Source organism: Nyctibius grandis, chromosome 1 (assembly GCF_013368605.1).
Source record: "Nyctibius grandis isolate bNycGra1 chromosome 1, bNycGra1.pri, whole genome shotgun sequence".
Taxonomy (NCBI): domain Eukaryota; kingdom Metazoa; phylum Chordata; class Aves; order Nyctibiiformes; family Nyctibiidae; genus Nyctibius; species Nyctibius grandis.
Window position 1 is genome coordinate 58,061,508 of NC_090658.1, and position 24,916 is coordinate 58,086,423.

The following is a 24,916-nucleotide window of genomic DNA, read 5'->3' on the forward strand; positions in this document are numbered from 1 at the left end:
ATTACATGAACAAAAATCTTGTAGCATGTCCTATGACATATACAAAAAATTCAGGATGCCTCACAGGCACTGGTCTTTACGTAACCTAATGGGGATTTTGGCATAAGTCCTCCCAGATGGCCTCTGTAAGACACCAGTGGTGCCTTCTGATTACCCCACCCAGCTGCAATAGCAAGCAGCTCCACATAAGGCGGGTGCAAACAGATCATGATGGGCTAGACTTTACATACACATGTAAACTGAGCCTTTTACAATTTAATTGGGTCAAATCACTAAAAATCACATGTAGGCAAGGTATCAGTAGAGCAGATGAATAAACGTTCTGCTCATTTCTGAAGCACATATTCCTGAACGACATGGCTTTCTATTTTCTTCTGGGTTTACATAACAACTTGGGGATACATTACCACCTTCAGTCTCATAGAATGAGGATTTTAGTTTAGTGAATTTTCATCATGGTCTTTGATGCAATGAGCAAAACCATTACTTTGCTTTTCTACAGAAATGCTGATATGTCAAAGGAATTAACTTACTGTATTTCATTATTCATTTACTGTGTATATAATTTGATATCTATATTTGGAGTACTGTATACTCTAAAGGAAGCTGGTATTTTCAATGTAATGGTCAGTAATTTTTTTGTGCAGAATCTCTTGAGATGGTAAGAGACATTATCAGCTTATACAGTGAGCTCATGGTAAAGAGTATAGCTTTAAGGAAAACTTGTTGCATGGGCGAAATCTTTGGCAGTGCTGCTACAATCCCGTATAACTATTTACTACAAGTACAGTAGCTGTACAACTTAATAGCCCTAAAACGGTATGCTGGGCATACAAGCTTTGAAGTTTTGAGATGATTCACGGTGCCGTACTTATTTTATGGCTTCATGAACCGAGGAGATAAACATTTTGGCACTGCTTTTTTTTTTATTTCAAAGCCACAGAAGCTGCTATTTTCTTAAGATATTGTTTTCCTATTTGACCTTCTAAACTGCTCTGTTTGTTAAATTGGGAACAGTGTGTAAAGAGGCCAACAATAGCCACAATTTTACACTGCACTTCAGTGACATCAAACCTTGGAAAAAAAAAGTCAGCTTGCAGTGGAAGGAAAGAAGTCTTGCGCAAGAGTGGTCTGTGTTAATAGTGCTAGAGGTCTTTAGGTGCAGGACAGTTTACAGAGCTTCTAAGTGTAGCGATCCTTCTGGCAATAATTTACACTTAGCTTAAAAAAAGGAATGACTTGCAATTCCTATAATAATTTTTAATAAACCTTCCAAAATATCTGCTTTATAGTCTCTTCTCCTTTGACTAATGGGCTTGCTGTGGAGATTTGTAAAATGTTATTGAAAAAAACCACCCCTCTGCTTATCTGTTTAATCTATTGAAATGATGCTCTAACCACTCCCTTGATTTCTTAGGGGAAAAACAGAGGAAGCAAATAGATCTGTAAGCAAAAGAGAAATTATAACAAGCATCTGGTCTCACTTTACAGCTGCTTTTTGCTAATCTAATTTCTGTGAAGTTTCAATTCATTACCGTGAGCGTAAGAGATAAGACTCAATCCTTATAGTGGAATAAGGTAATAACTTACCATTTGAATTTGAACATTAGACTGAGAGGTATCATGCAATAGAATGATTATGCAGGGCAGAAGAGTTAATATTGTTGAATATTAAATAAATCTTTCCATCCCTCTGTTTTCTTAGTCTGGGAAGCATCTTTAGTCTTTCACATCTATATTGTGTAAAACCAAACAAGCCCCACTTCCCCCAGCTTCTGGGTTGCTGTATGAGACAAACCCACTCTCACAAGTAGCTTTTATTTTAATTATCTATAGAATTGTCTTTTAGTGCTTTTGAAACACAATGAGGTGTATTTTCTCCTGTAGAGAAATTTACATGAGAGAAAAGGACCAGACCATGTGGCACAATGCTTTGATATTGAGAGACTGAGGGGAAGATACTTATTCTAAAGGACAAGGAGATGACTGCCAGAGTTATATACACTGGGAGCTTGTGTCAGACAGGGAGAAGCCAAAGCTGAGAAGGAACAATTCAGCAGCAATGCTTGGAAAGGAACATAAACTTTGGCTTCAGGTATCTACAGGAACAAAAATACAGGCAGTGCTTTCACTAGTTGAAGACTGGAAGAAATTGATAGCAGGAGAAAAAAGGATCCAGGGTCTTAATAACAACTGTGACATTGGAAATTTAAGAGGTATCCTAATGCAATGGTTTTCAAACTCTAGGGAGTCCCTAGAGTTAGGCGTATAGAAGGGGAAATCACTGTATCACGACTAGCGTTAGCAAGCTGACCAGCATCAGGGAGACTCCAACTGGAAGAAATAGTATGGAGCATATGCAAGGGGACCAGAGGAAGAAGTTACTGGGAATCAGTCAGATGAGCCAACAGTAAGTTCAGCAGCTCAGTCCTGGGCCTCTTACTCATTCCTAGGGGTCCTGCTGGAGGACAGTAATTTGTTCAGGGTCTTTTGAAAGCAGAAGGGTCTGGTTGTTGCTTGTTCCCCCTGTCACAGGAAGAGCCTTGGGATGTTGTCTACTCACTATCCATGTCCCATTTCCTCTTCCAAGCCTGAGTCTTTGAGCTTCATGCCCCACTCTTTCCCCAGGAGTTTCCTGGCAGTGGGGATTACAAGAATATATTCAAATTGGGCCACTTCATTTGTATAAACTTTCAATCAAGGGAAACAAATTTAGGAAAGGAAAAATCGTTAGAGAACATCTTTGAATCTTTCTTTAGAGAACCTTTGAATGAGCTCAGCAGTATATCCTTGAAGGTTTTCTAATACATATCTTGCAATATTTCATATTTTTTTTGTTTATTTTTACTAGATTTTTTTACAAACTCCTAAAGCTAATTCTGTAGCTTTCCAGATTTTATTTCTTTGTCCAGAAGAAGAAAGAGATTCTCAAGTCAGGTGTTGATGCTGTTATGTGAGTTCATCTGCTTGTATTCCTTTTACCAACATTACGTGTAAAGTAAAGCTCTGCTTCATATGTGAGGTGATATTTCATTCAAAAGCATGATAATATCAGTAATTCTTTCTATATTACAAAAATCCAATGTTAGAGTAATTCATAGGAAGTGCTATACTGTCCTCTCGTTCACAGTGGTAGTACTTTGTGTAGAGGGGTGACTGCCAAAAGCTATTGAATCAAGCATGTTATCCAACCTTCTAGGCCTCCTTGAATTTAGGAGAGCTGTAATAAGATACAAGTTTATAAAGAAATACAGAATGAAAGTGACTGTGTTTTACTTGTGTTGCATAATTGTAGTTGCTTTCTGTGCACAGGACCAAAAAATACTGGTGGCCTTTCTTTGAAGTAAATGAGTTTCTGTTAAGATGGAGGTGAGGATGTGCTTTTTTCTTGTTTTCAGATAAAGTGTGTTTCAATATATTTAGAAAAAAGGAAATGTAGCTAACAACATTCGTAATCACATTTGTCCAATAAGTCAATAACAGTTGGAACCTCAATATTTCTTTGTAAACGCTATAATATTTTTTTTTCCCAGAGGTGTCTTAGTACCTTTCTTTGTCTGTGGAAGTGAATAGTTTGAAAAACAGTTAATACAGGCATTTAAAGACGTCTATTTATTAGCTCAGCACAATGATTATGTTCTGCTCTAGGTGATTTTTTTAAAAAACAGGCTGCTTTAGAGTCGTGAACCTCAGCTACATCTCTCCATCTAAACATCCCTGAAAGGAGTATGTGCTGAAATTTAAATTTAAATCTGAAGACAATCTTAGCCTGTAAATCTCTGTTTCTACAAGTATGCACATATCCAAATACATTTATTAAAATTGTGGAACTGCTCCACATATGTAAAGTTCCTTATGAACACAGTGGTTTTAAAATCAAAGCCCAAAGTGCTGTTACAAGTCTGACTCTGCTGAGAACTTTCCATAGTAAGAAATATTTGAATTCCAAAGTTCTGAATTTTGGTGCTTCCCAACAAGCTGTCTCAAAGAACAAATATCTTAAGCAACCATATAAGTAATCTTGTTTCCCTGTTTGTCATATAGTGGCAAATGAGAAATAACACCCAACGGGTAAGAAGGAGGTAACATTCTTTTATCAAGAACTACTTCCATATTGGAGTTCGTTGGCATTCAATAACATACAAATTCATTTTAATAATAAATGTCTGAAGATGTAATTCTATTGGTCTTGGCAAACAAAGAGACAAAAATGAGCATCCATAGTAATAATTTTTATGGTTTTAGCCAAAACTTAAGGTAATTAAATACTTAAACTGTAATATTTTATTTCTAAAAGAAATGATCCTTTTATAAAAACATTTCCTGCTATTTTTCTTTAGTTGATAAGTAATTTACACTCTTGGATGAACATATCTGTCTTAGAGTCTTCAGTTATGTTGAACCCTGGAGCTTTCCAAGAAACGCTCGTTAATTTCCACTCTAAGTAAACAGTAAGTAATGATCCCTCCTGATTTATTTATTTCTTAAATAATTTACAAAAAGAATATGCAATTGTTGGAAAGCACTGATGCGATATGTATGTGCATGCACACATACCCATTGTTCCCTGTTCACGTAATTCACATAAATTGTCCCTTTTTACTTGATGTTTAATAACTTCAGCCTAATCCTTTTGCATTCTCTCCAGTACTACATCTCTGAGCACAATCAGCTGTAATTCCAGTTTAGAGGTTATTTTAGTATCATCTGTATTAGTTTTCTGTTCAAGTGAGTCATTCACTAAAATCTCACATTTATGAGTTTTTAAGATACATAGAAATAATTAAGAAAGATTTATTGCAGACATTTTCTGGATAGGCTCTTACCCTGTCTGTGTCACTGCAGTGGTGCATTATATGACACATCTGTTACGTAGCTCATTTATTTTCTTAGATTATCTCTCCAGGAAATGAACTATGTGTATAAAGAGTGCATTGTTTTGTCTGTGTGTTAGTTATGGACTGCTGCAAATTTAAGCTAGTGAAAGCAAGTTAAAGCATATCCTACAGTGGAATGGGGAATGAGAAATCTACAATTGCCTTGTTCCTCCCGGATTTTGTTCTCAGCTAAGAGTCCATAAGAAAATATTGCCTTCTTTCTTCCTCATGGGAAGTTCTGTTCCTTCTAAGAAACATAGCTGTCTACCACGGTCCTCAGCAGGTCCTCAGCAGGGAGATGGAGATGAATTATTTATCACTGCAGTTAGACTCTAGGTCTAGACCTAAAGCTTCTTAAGCTTCTTGAAAAGAGGATTCCTGGAAACAGGAGGGAGGAATCGAGATCTTGACTTTAGCTCAGTGCCCTTCTTTTTTTCCCCACCCGAGAGGGGAACTGCTAAGGATGCTGGGGGTTACCCAGCGATTCTCCTGGGTATCTGGTACTCTTTGTGAGCAGGCTGACCTCAGAAAAAGAAAATGCATGTTGGCAGAAATTTCAGTCATTTTTGTCTTTTCAGCTTGAGATTTTTGATTTAGAGTTTTTTCAGTTAATCCAGTCGGAAGTCATGAGACCCATAATCAAGGTTAATACATAGACAAGGGGAAAAGTACCGTTCAAAATCTCAGTTAGACCCTAGATAAAATGTGTTGTGTTCTCTGTTAAATTACATTCTGGAGCATTTGCGGTGATTTAGAAAATTAAAATTCAAGAATTTCATTTTACTTGATTCAATAAGATAGGGAATGTGGCATTCTAGTTAATTAGAAATTTTTCAGAGATATTAAATCTTATTAATAGCTTAATAATGACCATCTTTTGCAACAGCTGCTGTCCCTCAGAAAACATGGCTGCAAATACAGAAGTGGTTGAATGGACTGCTGCAAGTGAGCCAAGTGTTTACTAAAACATTGAACAGTCTCTAACGGGGTCTGTTCATTGTATTAGAAACAACTGACCAGAATAAAGATAAAATTGTAATATTGCCATACTAATATAAATTAGTATGGCATGTGTCACCTATTTGAGAAATCTCCTTTGATTGCTACAAAGGTAGTATTTCTTATGAGTTTCACATACATTTGTAGGACGTACTCTGTAGTTTCACAAGTATTTCTTCCAGTTGTAACACCGGCTAGAGTGGCTCCTACCTTCTGCTTCCCCCTGGGTTGGGGCGGCTGGCCAAGTAGTGGGATTGATCTGAGTTAAAAACAAACCTTTTTTTGTGTGTGTGTTTTGGGTTGCCTATAACTTGTGTGAGTTCCCCAGTCAAGTTCACTGCAAAATAGTTGAGCCAGTTGAAATGTGAGGGTAACAGTATACTCGGAATGAACAGGCAAGTATTAATATAAGGGTGCTAGAAAGAAATATTCATGTATCTGTACTGTCAATAGTAACATACAGCTCTAACTCAAGACTTTTTATAATTTAATTTCTCTTTATTCCTACTTCAACAGAGAGGTCTTTTCCAATCTCTCCTACACAAAACGCAAGAATCTTCTAGTTACTGGCACCATTTACAACCTTCATCCTGTTTGCTGAAGTAGATGAATTAGATGTTGTATAGCTTCTACTTTGCATATTTCTGCTTCAACTGCAATATGTTCTGTAATACTATGCCAGAGCTGTGAGGGGTTGGACGGAAGAGGAAGCATGGTAATTTCCCCCTCACTCAGGATGCATCCTAGTTCATAGAGGGTCTTTAGTTTGCTCCCACCCCTGTGGTACAAGAGACTTCACTTCCCAGGAGGCAAAGACTGGCTGTTCATTTACCTGTTCTGTTTGGAAGATAGAGGAACCCTGGGGCTTTCTTTTTGCTGAGTTACCTTGTGGTTGGTTGCGTATTCTAGTGCGTATTTTTAGCAAGTTGTTCTTCTGTCTTTGTCTTCCAGGAAGACAGCAAATTCTTCTGGAAGTTCTTTGGGCCAAGTTTGCACTGTACAGGTAGTAGTCGCCTGAAGCAACAAAAGCATGTGGTAGAAGTTTTGGAATCAGCAGCTGATTTTTATTCTTCTTCTGCAGGGTGGGATTTTGCAAGATCTGTGGAAAAGGAAAGCTCTATTATATTTTATTCAGTGATGGTGAAACGAACCACTGGTATTAATTGGTTAATGTCTCACACATTTTAAAAGCAGTATGTGTAGGCAGGTTTTCAGCTGACAGAGAAGAGCTGCCCAAGAAAACCTAGCATATTTATCAATGCTACAAGGACTTCATTTTTTTCCCCACTTGATATTCATATGAACACAGCTATGGAGAATCATTGACTCTGATATGAATATCAAATACACTTTCCCCCCCCCCCATGTATACGTGTAGGGTTATGTTCTTTAACACCGGCCTTTTGGGAAGAATGTTGCTTTATCACTGGGAAACACTAATTCTGCTCCTCCTTGTGCCAGTGTCTCCCTGTGTTAGTTTTGTGTAACTTTCTTATAATGTGCCACAGTGTATCCATCCCTAAATTGCTATCTCAGGACTTCATCTGCTGCATGGGAAAGCTATGAAGCATGCTAAATATCCCTGCTGTGAAACAAACCCCCTCTAATTTGAAGGTTCTTAGGCTACAGGTATAAATATGAATTAAATCTGCTATTTTTTTATAATGTTCAGTATGCTCCTGTGTTATGCATTGCCAGTATGCCTCACCAGTATGCCTCTCTTCCCAAAAATGTGGCTTGTATCTTGCAGAAGTTTTACATTCTCCTTTATCCAGGTGTTATGCAAAACTATCCTGAGAAGTGATCTTTGATACCGCTAAGTACGTCTAAGGAAAAAGTAATTATAACTCAGTCTGAAATAATGTAGTATATTAAAACATGTAATTTATGTGAAATCAATTACATTGCTCAGCTCTCTTTCTTTATTTTTGTACCTTTGCTCCGCTCTACGCATTTTTTTCTTGAAGGGGCCACTTCTAATCAAGTGTTTGAGAAAGATCCTGACATTTGAATGAGTCACAGCCAGACAACATAAATACATCTCCCTCACTGTCTTATTTCAGCAGACAGTTCAGTCAGTGTGCTCTTTTCTTTAAACTCTAGATGAGGCTTTTTGTGCCTTCTTTATCAGTAGTAGGGCTTCTGAGAGATTTTGGTAAAACTCCATCACTGCAGTCTGATGAATTCAGATCTGCTCTTCTTCAGCTGACAGTGAATAATTGTTACCAGCCTGCCTAGGAGATATGCTATTTACAAGTAATATCGTGGAGTAACTTTTAAGTGCTGATTTCAAGTAGGTGGGAGACAGAGGTATCAGCTTGTCAGAAACTGCTCTGAAATGATTCAATAATGGGATGCCAGTAGTAGTTCAGTATAATGCTGATGAGCTTGTTTCCCCCTTCTTAATAAGCTGCCAGCTTGCCATTGTGTCTCTTGGCTTCCAAGTCTCTGAGCAGATTGATAATACTTGATGTTTATAGGGGTAGGACTATATTTAAGTGTGTTTGTAGATGTTTATAAAAATACATGAACTGTAGAAGTATATAACAAGAACCCAAGAACCTTCTGCATATCATCAAATGTGGGCAACATCATTTGTGTAGCAATCAGATATTTGCTGCCTCAGGGCTCCTACACCAAAGAGTTCTTCTGCTTCTGAGGATAGGAGCCTTCAGCCTGAAAAAGTCTTCTATATATGAACCAAATTGTGCCTTGAGGGTCAGTATGGTGATGATATCCATAAAATGGTCTCCTAGTCTATGTCTGAACTGTGTGAAGTGGCTCTGTCTCCTGATCCAAGCTAAAGATTTTATTCTTATCCATGAGTAGTCTGTCAAACTCACATTCCGTATGCAGGTGAAAGAAAAAAGAAAAATTAAATAAGTCCAATTTTCTCTGTAAATGAGAAAGATGACAACTACCATGTCTTTACCAGTTTGAAAAAAAAAAAATCAAATTATAATTCCAGGGGAAACTTGCTGGATTCTGTGTTACACATTTTTCTGCTAATCTTTAATTTCTGCTATTGTATTTATTAGAAGATATTACTTTTTTTTTTTATGTAACAGAATTCCATGCAACTTTCCAGTCCTGACAAAGGATGACAAATAGGGTTTATAGGTCCAGTTACTTCGGTTGAGCTTGTACACTGTTCCAAACCTTTTCCAGATGTCTCCATCACAGTTGTGTGAATAACTAATTTATTTGTTTCGTGGCAGATCCAAACTATAAAAAAGAATCATTTTCACTTAACACAAAATGATATTTTTGGACTTTTTTGCTAGATAATAAATTTTTCAGGTGAAATGAAACATTTTATTCAATATGAAAGAATAGACTTCATTCAGATTTTAAATATTTTGTCACCTGTTTAAAATGAAATTACAACAATTTTGGAAGAAAGGGTCCTAGATTTCCAAGAAGTTTAGGTACCTTTCACAATACTGAGTAGGAATAGGTGCCTGGTGGAGTGCTGAAAACTAAGATGAGGTAGCTGAGAGGGACACTCTGTTCCTTGACAGAAACCAGCCTGGTTTTATTTGTTTATTTTCATTTTATGAAATCTGACATGTTCTCCAGAGTGTTTTAAACTCATCAGTCTGTCACTTTCCAATGTAAAATGCTCTGTCAGAGTGCTTCCAACCAGCTCTAGCTTCAGCATGTGTCTCAGCAGGCAGTATAGTAGCTTGAGTACAAGGCGGTGGTTCTCCAAGTGCAACACTCGTGTTTTGTACGTACGTCTGAGCCTGGTCTATGCAACATGCAACAGTTTCCTGAGGTTGCCTGAGGCTTTGCTGATGCTGAAATGTGCCTTGAATTTGCTATCCATTGAAGGAGAGTGTGCAAGAAAAGGGGCTTAAGTGAATGATGTGTTTTCTGGAAACATGCTGCTTGCTAACTTACTAGGTTTCCCTGGACAAGAAAATGAATACAAATGGCCAGCTGCATTCCAGTGTCTTGCTTTCCCTGTAATGTATTCCTTTGCTCTGTCGTATGATGACACTCCCACACAGCTGCTAAAATGCTCTTGTTGTTGTAGTGGTTAAAGGAAATTGCTGCAATTAATTTTGCTGTCTTTCTTCTCTTTGATGTATCATTACAATTTCTTGGATAATTTTACAGAGATTGGGTTCTGTTCAAAACCAGTCATGTAGGGGTGAAAAGAATAGGAGGGAAAATAAACATTTGAGCCTTATTTATATATGCTCGTATTTCTGCTTTGGTGTAGGTATCAGCCAATGTAATGAACATGAAACAATACATATACATACATAGTTTCTGTTACTCACATACAAGTGCAATAGGCAAAAATAAGACCTCTCCAAAAGTGAACAATCTGAAGAAATAAAATGGATGCAGGTGCCTTAGTCAAGCTACTTTTATTTCCTAATGACTATAAAGAATGACCAGACCATGAACTCTGAGGTTATGCTTCATTTCTTGGGTACGGCACATTATGTTCTGAGCAATTTCTATTTGTAGTCTTGAAGCAGTTTTAATCTTCAAGTTCACTACAGACTTGACAGTTTTTCCCTCTTTTCCTTGGGCTGCAAAATAATTCTCTTTTCTGCTAGTTCCAGATGCTGGTGCAGTGAATGTTCTTTGGTTCAGTGGTGAGTACAGTAGATCCTGGGATGGAATAGACTGTGGAGCAGAAAGCTTAGTGCTTTGTTCACTGGATTTTATGAATGAGGAAGGGGAGAGGGTAGCCTTCGCAATTTCATCATGTGAAAATTGTTGTAGTCAAAAACAGTATTAAATTCAGAAGTGACATTTCGCAAGCTTTCAGATATGGGTGGAGATATAAACTGAAATGGTGAAACTTTAATTCTTAAAGACTTAAACAAAACTATAGGAAATAATCAAAAGTATAAAACCAGGATTTTAGGGACATTCAGAAAGAACAGGGTTAGTAATAATTAATTTCAGCTTCTAATCCCTTCAATAAATACATAATGTTAGTTTCGATGAGTGGCTGAAGCTGTTCATTGTTTGTGTTACCTTGCAGAGGTAATTTTATCTCTTTTCCAAAATGTTCTTGATTGTGTTATGATGACCTTCAGGTCTTTCATGTAACTCTTGTAATTAATGAAGCAAAAAGGATAAAAAATGAAACAATGGAGATATTTTTATACCCTAACATTTGTGGAAAAAATGAAGTGCAGAGAAGTAGAAGGAGCTGCCTGTGGCAGAGTAGGTCTCCAGGCTCACTTTTACTGAGTGTTGTTCACTTGCCACCCCGATCCTGCCACCCATATGGCTGTCAGACTGTGTGACATATCTGCATTGCCTTTGTCCACCCTGAGGTTTTTCAGAGCCCTCTTCCTCTAGCAAGGTCCGTCTCCCAGGGCTGCAGCGAAGGCCAGGTGTGCGATGCTGCCCAAACCAGCTCTGAGCAGGCTGCAGAGCCCCGCGGGAAACACCACCTCCCTGCTCTCGCTGACGATGTTAAAGTACTGCCCCGTCCAAAGTGCCTTTGCCAACTCAGGTGCTTAGGAAAATAGTAAAAGGGTGTAGTAAAAGCATGTAGGTGCACTCTGTAAAAGAGGAAAACAACTGGGAAATCTCACAGGTTGATCTTTGGTTTTAAAATTCTCCCCTGATAATTGTGTATTGAAGCGACCATTTGAAACCTCACAGGGGTATGCTGGGGTCCTTTAACAAGCTGTGAAACTGTCTACTTCAGTCTCTTTCCTTTCCCCCCCTCCAGTGACTATATGTTTGCTTAAAAACTTAATGAGTGATTGCTTAAAGAGACCTTTTGCCTCAAATGATTTTTCTCGACAGCCACAAAATCATCACTTATTTACATTCGATTTAGGTTGTGATTGGAGCACAGCCTGGTACTTTAGTAAGACGGTCAAAGAAATGCTGAAAACCTCATGGTCTCTTGAACGCAGCTGAACATACAAAAAAATCCAAGTCATGCTGGACATGACCTCAAGTCTTGGGGCAGATTTACACAATGTGTAAACCATCTGAGGGGGTTGGTGCTCCCTAGCTGCCTGTCACTCACCTTTCACGCTCCTCATTCTTGCCGGGTTATTTCATCAGTTGGCTGAACGCTTAAACCAGCAGAACAGACCAGGAGAGTAGCAGCCTGGGTGGGGCGGGGAGGGCGAGGAGGGGGAAGAATGAAGTGGAGAGGGCAGCTTGTATTTATGAGTGTGTCATTTGAGTTCATAAAAGTCAAGAAAGAATGCATAACCAGCCCCACAAATGATTTTAGCTGGATCTGCTTTTGATGAAAAACATTTTGCATAGCAGTGACCTCTTGCAAAAATGACAAATTAAAAAAAAAAACCCTCGAAACTACTTGCAACTGGCCTGAGCACTGGTATAAATTTAGCATAACATAATTAACCATTGCAGAGATAAGAAAGAAAAGATGTATTGCTTCATACTGTGTATTTTAGTCAGCAGCTAATAAATTTTGCATAGAATCCTTCTTCACCTGTGCAGGAAAATATTCACAGGACACCCTTCAAAAGAAAAGCCTTCACATGCAGCTGAAGGTCTGCCTCACTCTTAAAATCACTGGGAATGGCTGCTGTGGTCCTGTTCTCAGTATGCAGACAGTGCCCTGTGCATTTTATTTGCAAGCCTGAAGTCCCTGAGAAATAGCACAGCTCTCAGTGGTAAAAAAACCATGAAGTAGCATCTTACTGTTGTCAAAGTGTAGCCTGAGTCTCAGCTGTCTGGATTACAGTCCAGGGATGAATGATAATTAACATGCTTTAAATAACTGCTATAGTTATATATATACAGTTATATATAATAACTGCTACAGTGCTGCAGGGATTTGTCGTGTAATAATGAACATTGCTTTTTGTTATCATTTGAAGTGCTTGTTTTTTGTACAGAAAATAGATATATGTATCCCTTGATTTATAAAAACAGTATGATAAACTTTCACTAGCAAACTGGCAGGCAGCCTTCACTTGCAATAATCTTATACGGTAGTAGTTGTTGTTGTTATAATTATTATAATTGGTAAGATTTGTTGTTATTTTAATAACTTTCAAAACTGTTTGTTTAGGGGGGAAAGAGAGTTTAGGCCTAGGATTATTTTTACATAGGCAGTTACCTTGCCTAGATTAGTGAGTGTTTTAAAACCAATTAAGCATGCTTGTTTAGTTCCCTGCACCCAGGTTTTCTGTCCACACTAAACAGTTTCCCCCTCCAATTCTCACTTGGTAAGGCTTTCTTTCCTTTTTCTTTTTGAGAAAAGTTAAGTTGCTTCTGGCTTTTTTAACCTTTTTACTGATTTACAAGAAACAGAGCTTGCACTTGAGTTCAAGGAGATTTTTGTGGTTGAAAGGACTAGAGACTGTGTTGAGAGCCTGCCATACCTCTGTCCTAATCCTGCCTCCTCCTGGATGAGGCACTTAACCTCTTTGAGTTCTACCTATAAAATACATTTAATAATACTTAATGGCTTTACTGCCCTTTGAAAATGTAAAGTGCTATGTGAGTGCCGATTACTTTTATTATGTTCCCTGATGGAAGCCCTCAATGTATTTGTGTTAACTGGTACTGCTAATGCACTTTCTGGAATAATCTTTTGTTAACAAAAAGTGAAACAGTTGCAAAATAAAAACTGTGTTTTAGTGAAGGCAGACACAGTGACGCATGAAGGAAAGTCAGGACATGAAAGCACTTAGCTTCACTGGGTATATCTGTGCTGTGTGTCAGCCGTGGGCTTGAGCTACAACGCAACCCAGCTTGACTTCTCTCCAAGCTGCATCCATGCCAGGGAGAGCATAGCGAGGAAGAAACCTCGAGCTTTGGACACACAGCCTGACCATCCACCAGCATAGGACGATTTTCCCAGGCAATCAAGTTCTGCAGAATAATTGGCTCAGGCTGCTGTTCAGTGAGAACTCACTGTCCCCAAAACTCACAGGAACACTCCAAAGCTAGAGGCTGGCTCCCAGGCTGGGTGTTCCCACAGCCCCAGTGGGCCAGTGCGTGGTCCATCTCCCCAGGAGCAGTGCCAGACAAGCTTGTGCTGTGCTGTGGACTTCTGACATTGCTCTCGGGTAAGACAGCAGTATTTCATAAAAATGTGGTAAGGGTTTGTCAGGAGAAGAGAATGTATGTCTGACCAGCAGCAATTATCTGTCACTAACCCTGAAGTGTTTCCATGGCCCTAAATCCAGATTGTGCTTGGTGTGAAGTATTGACTTTGAGTAGATCAGCTTCCACTTGGCTAAGTTTGTACTTGCTTTGACATAGGAAATTTGAAACAGGAGAGTATTTATTAGGTCTGATGTATGCGGGGTACATTTGGAGAGATTCCTGTCCTGAACAAGACAATCCTGGTTATTTGGACCAGGAATGGCCTCAGGAACTTTTTAGTCTCCTCATCCTGAAAAGATATGGACTGGACGGGTCTGAAAAAGTAAGCAATTTTTGTGCAAGCAGAGAGCATTGAGTGAAGTTGTGATAACTTTACACATTCCTGGAAAACAGTTGAAATGGGTCTCATTTACCTGAGAAGTGCATTTTGCAATTGTCATGGTGCAGCTTTTAGGTGGAAGCAGAAAAGACCATCTCCTACAAATGGGATGTGAAATAAAAGTGACAAATGTGACATCCTTGCAGCATCCTGCTCTGGGGACAGCATCAGGTGGGGAGTTTGGCTGGGGCAGCACACCTGTCAAACTGTAAAGCAGGTGTCCTAAGGCCAGCTCAGGGAGCACAGAAATCCTCCCGCAGAGGAGAAGAGCAAAAGGTTGCTTGATCTTGACTTTCAGTATGAATATAGACCGTGAAAGCAGGGTCTCATGGTCCTTCTGACTTTTTGGGTTTTGCCCAAAACCCCCAACATCCCTAACTCATACGATGTTTATGTCTGTAAATTGTAATTGTTATTTTTCAGAAAGAGGTTTTGAACCATTAAAGCTGAAAATGGCAAATGTGAAGTAAAATTTTTAAAAGGAATTAACAGTAATTAAGAGCAGATGCTGTTCTCTCTGATCTCATCTCATTTCATTTCTGACAGACTGTTTAGGCTTAGAGGAGACAGTGTATAAGTTTGGATTGGTATTCTGCTATGTTATAATTATACAGGCAGTGAAAATAGAGAATTCTGAAAGTGCAGACAAAGTATTTAGAGGCTCTAACAATTGTACCACTTGGTCTGTGTTTGCCTTTCAGACTTTCCTTCCTGGAACTCGGCAAATTGGAGTCAATTTTTTTCTGACCCCACTTACAGAAAAAAACAGTAATGATGTACCTTTAAAAAAAATTGAAATAACGAGACAACATTTTTTAGCAAAATATTTGGATTGAAAATATTGGGTTTTAGAGATTTTTGTTTTTCAGTCTTCAAAATAGGTCTTGATTTAAAATGCTGGAGTTGTGTAAACAATTAAACCAATATGTCCATATCATACTTCAGGTGCCCTCAGGAGGGAGAACATAATAAAAGTTTCTTATAATTTTGGTCTGAAGATCTGTGGAAAGAAGTAGGAATAAGTAGCGTTATAGAAATAGCTGCGTGAACATTGAGATTAATGGAAAACAGTGTTTGTGATTCTCTGGTTCACTTTTCCTTGGACTCTGTTTTGTCCTGCTGTTGTGTACAGACAAGGCTATAGTCAAGGTGCAAGTTTTAGCCACTTCTTAGCTTTTAGCTGCCTCTTTGCTAAGAGGTTTCAGACCTCAGCCTTAAGGATTGAAGAGGCTGAGTGATCATGCAAGTTCAGACCAAAATGTCATCTTATGTGCCAGACAGTGTAGATGCAGTCTCACCTCTCTACTTGAAGTGGAGAGGCTGGGCACCAAGCTGCTGGCACTATTGCAAGCACAGATTGCTATAATCGATCAAACAATGGTGACTGAGATATTGGTCCTCCAATGTGCTTTATGTTAGGAGAAACAGATGCTGTTTTTCCTCTTCCTGGCTGTTTCGTGAGAACAGAACTTGCTGTAGGAATTATTTTTCTGTTTGTCTTTTTCATCTACTTAGATATTTTTGTCTATATAAACCTCTCTTTCTTCAGTTGCTTTATTGAATGGTTGCTAGCTATTAGGTTGCAGCACGCACTACTACTTTCCTGCTGTCTTTGCCAACCTAATTAGTGTTTTGTTCCAAATGTGGCCTATTACATGACCGTTGCATAGCTGAGATACTGTCTTGAGTTGTAAATAAAAGCCTTTTTCTGTGGTTGTTGCCACTTTTCAAAACACTGTGTTAAGATAGGAAAAATAGTGGTTGGTCTGTGCAAATTTAAGACACAAGTTGTAGGAATGTTCTGATTTCCCATAGCATTTTTGGACAGTATAACATCCTATATTTTTTGTTATAGGAGATATAAAAATTCCTGTTGCTATCAATTTAAAGACTTTTCAGACAAGTAGGCAGGACATTTAGGAAAGAGATAACCTTTGGAGTTCAATAGTTAGGCCTATGTTGTTCAGCATATTCATAAGTTAGCTGGAAAAAAAAGCCTGAATAATGGTGATAAAAATTGTGGATGATGCTGACTAAGGTGATGAAGACAAGGGCAGACTGAAGAACTGTGCAGCCCTAGTCTCACTGTCTCTGAAAGAATATAGTTGAACTGGAAAATGCTCTGAGAAGGACAAGATGAGTTCAAAGGTGAACAGGCTAACTTTCACGTGAGGAGCGACAGAATATACTAAACATGTTTGGAAAAGAGAAGATTAGCAGAGATGGTGACGTAGGGAATGATGACATCCTTCAATAAAATAATTACATGCATCAAATGAAAGTAAGAGGTTTTTTTTTTCCCAGAACAACAGGAGATTATTATTTTCCTAGTGTCAAATTCTTACTGGAGAGTACTATTTCCAGAGTATATAAAAAATGTGAAGTGGATTAAATGCCTAGGTGGGTTCAAAAAGCATCTGGACAAACTTGGAGGACAAAATGTTAAGGGACATTAAGCACAAAAAGACCATCTTTGGCTCTGGAAGTCCCTGAGCAGCATACCACTGGAGCCTGAAAAAACTTTCTGTAGAAGCATGTTTGTCGTGCTGTATGTTTGGCCATAAGCATCTGGTATCAATTGCTATTGTAAATGGAATACTTTGCTAGATGGACGTTTGCTCTTGCTTCAAAAACTTTTATGCTGCTTTTGCTTTACTTTCCTTGAAAGCACCTGGAGACAGAGTCATTCTTTATGGCACAATGTTGTTTATTGTTTTGCAAAAATCAGCTGAAAGTTAAGTTTCAGGTACCCATCATGGTAATTAAGACATATGGTATAAACATATAGGTAGGATTACAGTTGGATCGGATGAAAAAAGAAGATTGCTTTATCATTTGTTGTGGGAAGAGGAATAGTATGGACACCTTGTAGTTATGTCTTAAGATTATTAGTAGAAGCTGCAAAATGATGACAATTAAATGATCCCCAAATGATAGTAAGTACCCACTGGTACTGTTAATTTATCTGTATGTGTAAAAGGAATTGTCCAGCCATGGCTTTCATTCTGTAAGTGTCTTTCTTCTGCCAAGCTTATGATACATGAATGAATTAATGGCAGTCTAGCTCTTATGGGTTTTGGCCACACGAGGATTTTGATATGTCTCATAAGGTCATGCAATTGGTCAGTCTGGTATATGGAGTCAGATATAGGTTATATCCATAAGCTGCAATTAATTAATTTATCAACAGTGAAGTGAAGGTCTTTCTTTTTCCTTAAAGCCAGTAACAAAAAATTTGGAATTAAAAAATACTTTTTCTGTCAAAACTTGCCAGCATTAAAAAATACTGATATTTGAGAATGCAGTGCACATCTACACATAATTTTAGTGACATTAAAGTGCAGCATGCTCTGAGTGATGAAGTGACTAATGATTTATTCATCATTTAATTTAACCTTCTGTAACATTGTTCTGAATTAGCTTTCTTGAACAAGAGTATGTCTTAAAAATAATAATTAAATCTTGATTAACGTTTCTAATGATATCAAATTCATGGAACCTTAGTATGTTGCTTAGATAATACTTTTGTTGTTAACAATGGCCCCTCATCTATAGTCTGGCTTGGTGCAAGTATAGCTTCCAGCATGGGCTTCTGTATGCTATGCCATTACCTTTTGTAATGCTGTTCTCTTTTTCTTTAGATATTTATGCGTTCAGTCCTTTAACCCCTTTAATCTACTTAGCTTCAGAAAGAGTAACTAAATTCCTCTTATTCCTCACTAGAGGGCACGTTTTTTCAATGCTTTTATTCATTTTGACGTTTCTCTCTCATTCTGTCCAACTTCTTATCCTGCTTGAAGAATGGTTACTAGATTCAGGTAACACAGAGGTAATTTAACTTCCTTACTCACTCAGAGTTTCTGTGTTTTTTTATAAAGTTCGTTATCTTTATTAGATGCAGCTTCCCACTGGAAACTCAAATTTGGCTGATTTTTCTCCATCATGTCGAAGCCCTCTGCATAGCTGCCACTGTTTGTATTTTGTATATATGCCTAATGTTCTTGGTTTGAAACTTATGTCTTTATATATCTTATGATGAAGCTAGTGAGTGATTTAGATTCCTCACATTATCAACCTGCTTCTTTGCATTATTTCCCACATGCCATCATGACATCTGAATAATGATTTCTGTTTTTTTCCATGTCATCATTAAAAAAATTGTCTAGGGTACAGAAGTAAGCTGTATGGTGTTCCTCTAGAAATACTTCAGTTCATTTCAGTTCGTTACACTTTTGCCATTACATACCGAGATGTGTAATTTAAAATATATTAATTCAGTTAATCTGTTGCATGTTTTTGTGAAATCAAATGTCTCGTAGAAGTCTGTTTCATCAAAACTATTATTTTTATCAACTAAACTTATAATGTCACTTAAAAAGCCATCAAGTTAATTTGATAAGGTTTTTATGAATTACAGTTGATGTGTAGTTTTATATTACAGACTTTTAAACCTGTATTAATCCAGGTTTGTGTTAGTCATTTTGTTATAGAACCCAAAGTAGATGTCAGGCTGACAGATTATTTAATGCTTTAAACTATGGACTTACAATCAGTTTTCTTTTTCATCCTAGTTTTTTGAAAATTCCTTAGCTTCACTGAAATCAGAGTTAATATTCCAGATAGCCATAATATTGTTGGCCAATCCTTTTAGTACTTTTTAATGCAAAGTATTCATGTTCAGGTATTTTAAAAGTTGTTGGCATTGTCGGGCAGTGTATTTTTATTCTCAGAGCATGTTAGCAAAATATCCCTCCTCTACAATACCAGTGAAGTAATTTATTAGCTCTCTTTTTGACTTTATCTCTTTAGTTTTTGTGCAGATTACTTAGGCTCGGTGCAATCAGAAATTTCATATGGGGTGACGGGGAAAAATAGAGCTAATAAAAAGATAGGGCTTAAAAGGGGTTTGAGAATAGGTGTAGTAAAAATAAAGACAAACACAGTGTGGAGAACAAAGCAAATTTTGACATCCAGAATATTGTAGAATGAGCAGAGTTTTACAGGAAAGTGAATTGCCACAGTTGTAACAAGCTCAGTTTTTCTACAACAATCAAAACAATCCTCTGTAGCATAGTTTGCAGCCACATGAAATGATGGCAATATAACTGACTTGTAATGCATTGATTGCAAACTTCAGACACCACATGGGGACTTGTATCCCTGCGTTGCTGTGGTACTCTTCAAGCATGGATAAAACCACTATATTATTATATGTTGTGATACTTAATAGGAAGCATGGTGTTTATTATTTGTTCTCTATACATCGACAGCAGTTTCTTTCTGCCAATTTAATTCTTGAGTGCTGTAATCAATGCTTTGTTTTAAGAATGTTGCTCTTTTAAGTTTCAGCTCTATTGTTTCAGGCTGTTTGAGTGACTCAGGCAAATGCCATTCCATCAGTCTGTGAAGTCTGAAAGTCATTTTGCATTTGGTAATAGAGGAAAAATACAGGAAAAGACAACACTTTTTTTTTCAATAGTTACCTCTTTCATAAAAATAGCAGGTAATGTAACTGTCTAAATTCACTCCTAATGATTGATAGATGAGTTTAATTTCAAACATGTCAAATTTTTTTCCTTTTTTAAAAGATTCTTTATGAATAGACTGATTAGCTCTCAGACATTTTCATTAAAAATAATTGTATCACCGACTATTTTGCAGAACATGACAATACTTTGTACGTTATTGTGAACTATATTTTGTTCCTTCTCCTCCTTTTTGTTATTTAATAAATATATTTCATAATGTAATATTTAACTTTAAAAATATGTGCCTTTTTTTTTTAATCAAGACAGTACTTGAGAGTATGTCAAGTATAGTACTCAAAACTGACTCAGTATATACCTCTAGTGAGGACACAACATAGAAGCAAAATCACTGTCCTTTACTGGGCTGGTAAGGTAGTTTACTCTGTAACTTGTATTCTGAAGATTAATATGAATAAATTACAACTGAAAAAAATTATTGTGAAGTTCAATAATGTGTTTCACACGTAACACTGAGTAAAAGACAAATAAGATCTGATTCAAGGGAACTTCTATACATTTCATTTTAGCAAGTTCATGCTAATTTCAAAGCATAACTTACACTAAGATCTAACAACTTGCATTATGCAATCTCCTCTTCACTTATATCTTTGGATTGAAAGTAACACTCCTGAAAAGTGAGAATCTCAAACAGAGAATGATATTAATTTGTTCCATGAAATGAACACTGGAATGACCGCTGTCATTATGCTTTCATGTCTACCTTCACTGTTATTCCTTCATATTCATGTTTTAGTATTACTATAAACAATTTTGCATTTATTGTTTCTAGGATTGGTTAAATACAGAGTAAGAGAGGTCACTTCCTTCCTCCAGGTGCTATAGTCCAATAGAAATACAAGCAAGTGGCTCATCAGTGAATTCTGATTGGGCAGTGATCAGCATTTACTTGCTAGTTTATTTGAAATGCTGTATTGGGCCCTCTTCCACACAGGTATGGCACTTGCAGCACGGTGAATTGTTCACGAGTCTGTAGAACAGCATTGCCCCAGGAAAAGTGGTCTGGGATTAGCTGATTACAGTTATAATTTCATTTTATAAGAGGCATTTTTCCATTCTCCCTCCAGCATGACCCAGGCAGTATGGCACTGGAGCAGACGGCTGCCCCTTTCTGCAGTGTGCACCTGACTTCCCAGGCCACTAGCAACAGGCGTGGGGATGGATATGCTCACCTGGCTCTTGCCCTGCTCTTGGGGCAGGGCGCAGCCAGGACACAATCAGGGAGCTAGAAAGAGCTGACTGTTCTGTAGGATGGAGCCATGGTGGACCTAATAATAGACAAAACTCAGCCTGAAATGTAAAGAGGACAAATGTCTGTTTTACTGATTTTTTTTTTTGGTTATCCTGCTCCAATGCACTTTTTAACCTGATTCTCTGAATAATGTTGTTCCACTTACAAACCTGGAGTGTTTTTACTGTCTCCTATTTATTCTTTCAGGATTTGTGGATTTAACACTCCATGATCAGGTCCATCTGCTGGAATGTGCCTGGTTAGAGATACTGATGATTGGCTTAGTCTGGCGCTCCATGGAACACCCAGGAAAGCTTTTATTTGCACCTAACCTATTACTGGACAGGTCAGTCTGCATGTTGCTGTGAATTATTTAAGTGAATGTATTTCTACTGCAATCAGATTAATTTTTAGCTTGTAGTCATGTCACTAATACTACAATTTCACAGTACGTCACAAATTAAACAGGGGTATAATAGGCGGGACTGGAAAAGGAACTCTAAAAAACCTAGAAATACTCTGGAATGTGATGCTGGTCATTTATTAGACAAGTAACACAAGTGAAAGTCACCTGCTGCTGGAAGTTCTTTCTTTCAAAGGCAGCAGAAAATTCCTCTTATAATCTGTATGGTTTGTTGCAAAATTAAATTAAATTAAAATTAAATACTGAACAATAATCACTTAAGATAATTATTTCTGCTTACCTAAAATCCTCCTAGTTAGTCTTAGTTAGAATTGGTTTATCCAAGCAGCCAGGCAAAATTTTGGAAGAAAATCCTGGTAAATTCTCTTATTTGCAGAGAATACGTTAAAGTTTGTTTCTTTTTTCTCCTGAAAACTGGAGTCAAATATGTAAAAGACATACCTGCTTGCTGCCTTAAGCCTTTTTTAGTCAGTCTTGCTAATATGCTGTAGGTGTTTCTAAGTGAGAGAGAAAAATGTGCATTTCTGCCATACGATATCCTGGATTCTAGATGGCAGTTTTCACAAATAAAAGCAGGAAGACTGACAGATTTTTAAAAGCTATTCTATTTATCTTAACACAAACTCAAGTTCTCTTTTCTCCCAGTCATGAAAAATTTCAGCCTTGGGAAAGAGTGTTAAAAGAGAACAACCAGAGAGCAGAGGTTGTGGCAAATGACTGTGGCAAATCCAGAAACAGTTGGTTAAAGAGTTATCCTAACTCTTGGTAGTCTCCTTTTGCTGAAGACTACTGCCCGCATAGCAGAGTTGGCAGGAGAAAGCTTATGTGTGCACACTGGTCACTTCAGTGCAGAGTTTGGCATCTTGGTGTAAATTCAAGGTGGAGGAAGAGCTGAGCTGAGGATCTAGAGTATGTGGTGAGACAGCTAAGAGCTGGGCATGCTTCTGATCTCTTCCCGTAGCTGCAGGGGCAGTGAGCTACAGCAGAGGGATAGCAACAAAAAGTCAAGGGCAGTGCCTTCAGCTACTGCAACAATTAGCTGGGTGAATGAATTGAAACTCTTATTAGCAGAAAAATGTCTTTTGAGTAGCTTGCTCTGTCAAATGTGGGGTACTGAGTTTTCATGTTTGCATTTGTGCAGTGTTATTCCTTTGATTCCCCTCCCCATTGGTTTACTTTTCCTATTTTAGTAAAATATAAATGATAATGCCTAACAGTATAAAATATAATATTTCCTACGAATAGAGAAGTATTTATTGCCTTAGGAAAAAACCTATTCCACTTGTGTAAGCACATGATCTGTGAGCTATGGAACTAGATACAAATAAAACACCTTCTCATTTTGTGTACAGAAAATATCTGCTTGCCTAAATGTAAGTATAGTCTTGTCCTTGTTTCACTGGGGTTTGGTTTCAGTTTGTGGTCAGCCATAGTGATCAAGGCCCTTAGAAGTTAAATCCAGGGCAGCTGACCCTGGCTGGCCCACAGGTGTGTTCTATATCATTAACATTAAGCTCACTATAAAAGAGAGGATTTGCTGGGAAGAAGTGGGGGGTTTTTCTTGCTTCTTCTTCATGTTCATTGTTGTGGTTCCTGGAGCAACTTGCTAGTGATTTGTAGATGAGCATATTTTTGTCTGTTTTGTGTTGTCATTTATATTGATTTTCTTGATTTCATTAAATCTGGTTAACTTCATCCCATGAGTCTCCCTCTCTTTTTCCCAATTCCCTTCCTCATTTGGGGAAGGGACACTGGGTGAGAGAAAAACTACTATTGTTTAGCCCTGGGTGTGGGCTAAATGAAGACAAGTCTTCTCAGGAAAACAATTTTAAAATAATTTCTTAGTGCACATAAGAAGTAAAATTTACTACTGTAGGAAAGTAAGTATAGCATATTATTGAAAACTGCTATAAATTGCAGTATAGCTTCCAAAGGCCAACCCATCTATTCCACATTCCATAATACAGGTTGTGAGAAAAAATTGAAAACTGAAGAGCAGAGCCAGAGCACCATTTTTTCCTCCTCTTAGCTAAGAAAAACAGCTAGTAAACACTTGAAACTCTGGTCTACCTCAAATAAAAATCCCCATGCTCTGAATGAAATGGAATCTGAGCTGTTGATTCACAGAATTTAAACAACACTGCTGGATTACAGAAAACAATTGCATGCAACTGGAACCACATATTACTTCAGGGCTCAAAAATCAATTAATTCATAATCAAAATAGGCTCTTCATTTTCTGACTTTCAAACAAGACTGTTTCTAAAAATGTAGTTCTATTATATGTCTTCATTTTCAAATAATAAGAAACATTTCTAAGGCATTGTATGCTTGCCTCATTCTACTTGGTAGGGATATTTGCTCAAACTAAAATAATAAATTACTTGAGTCTGGGGACCTCTGATATGCTAATTAATTAACTAACTGTTGATTTACTAGTTAATTAGTGCTAACAATAGTTTGATGTGCTAATTTGATTCATGCAAGTTGCCTTTTGAGAATGTTATAGGGCAAAAGTATACTGTTTGTCAGATTCGAGAGGGCAGGGCAGAGACTGATTCAAAGCCTGTTTAACTCAATGGAGTCCTTCCACTGCATCAGGTATTTGTGCAAATATCACAAGAGTGCAAAAATTGTTTGGTGCATTATTGTTGTTGATCTAGATAATGAAATCATCTGATTGAATGGCTAAAATAATGGAAAAGATGGATGCTGTAGTACAGTTTCCTTTCATCTGTTCTCTCCTTACCCTTCAGCATGTTCTTTACAGGATATTCCTTTTCAATGTTTTCATCCACACCATTCTGTCCTGAATGCCCATCACACTTCCCCTGTTACCTGATCTATGGTTTACATAGCATAGCATTTACAAATATTAATTTAGCTACTGTCTATAATCCAGAGTCACCAACTACAGATGGTAAAACCTAGATCTGTCTCTAACCTGTGTTTTTCTGGACTTAGTGCAAATTCAGTGTTGTTAACATGGAGATTTACCACATTTTGCGTATACTCGCTCTGATCATTCTGTGGCAGACATCCTCTCTGATTTGCACATCCCTTTCATTTTTCACATTCAGGCTTCTGTCTCTAACAGATTCTTTCCATCTAGAATGTTGGACATAAATGGTTGTTTGTATACATTTGTACATAAAGCTCAGAATCACAGAATCACAGAATCACAGAATGTTAGGGATTGGAAGGGACCTCTGGAGATCATCGAGTCCAATCCCCCTGCCGGAGCAGGATTGCCTAGACCATATCACACAGGAACGCGTCCAGGCGGGTTTTGAATGCTTCATTAGTGACCTGCTGCTCTTATTTATTTCAAAGGGAAAAAGCTCATAGACAACAAGTATATTTAAATTTACACTTCAA

The 24,916-nt window shown here is 37.7% G+C and overlaps 1 protein-coding gene across 1 annotated transcript in view; it reads left to right on the forward strand.

Moving 5' to 3' along the window:
* ESR1 (estrogen receptor 1) overlaps positions 1 to 24,916 on the forward strand; it is a 114,655-nt gene that overhangs the window by 62,584 nt on the left and 27,155 nt on the right. The window contains 1 exon segment of the mRNA XM_068395256.1: positions 21,322 to 21,460. Coding sequence (XP_068251357.1) covers positions 21,322 to 21,460 — 139 coding nt within the window.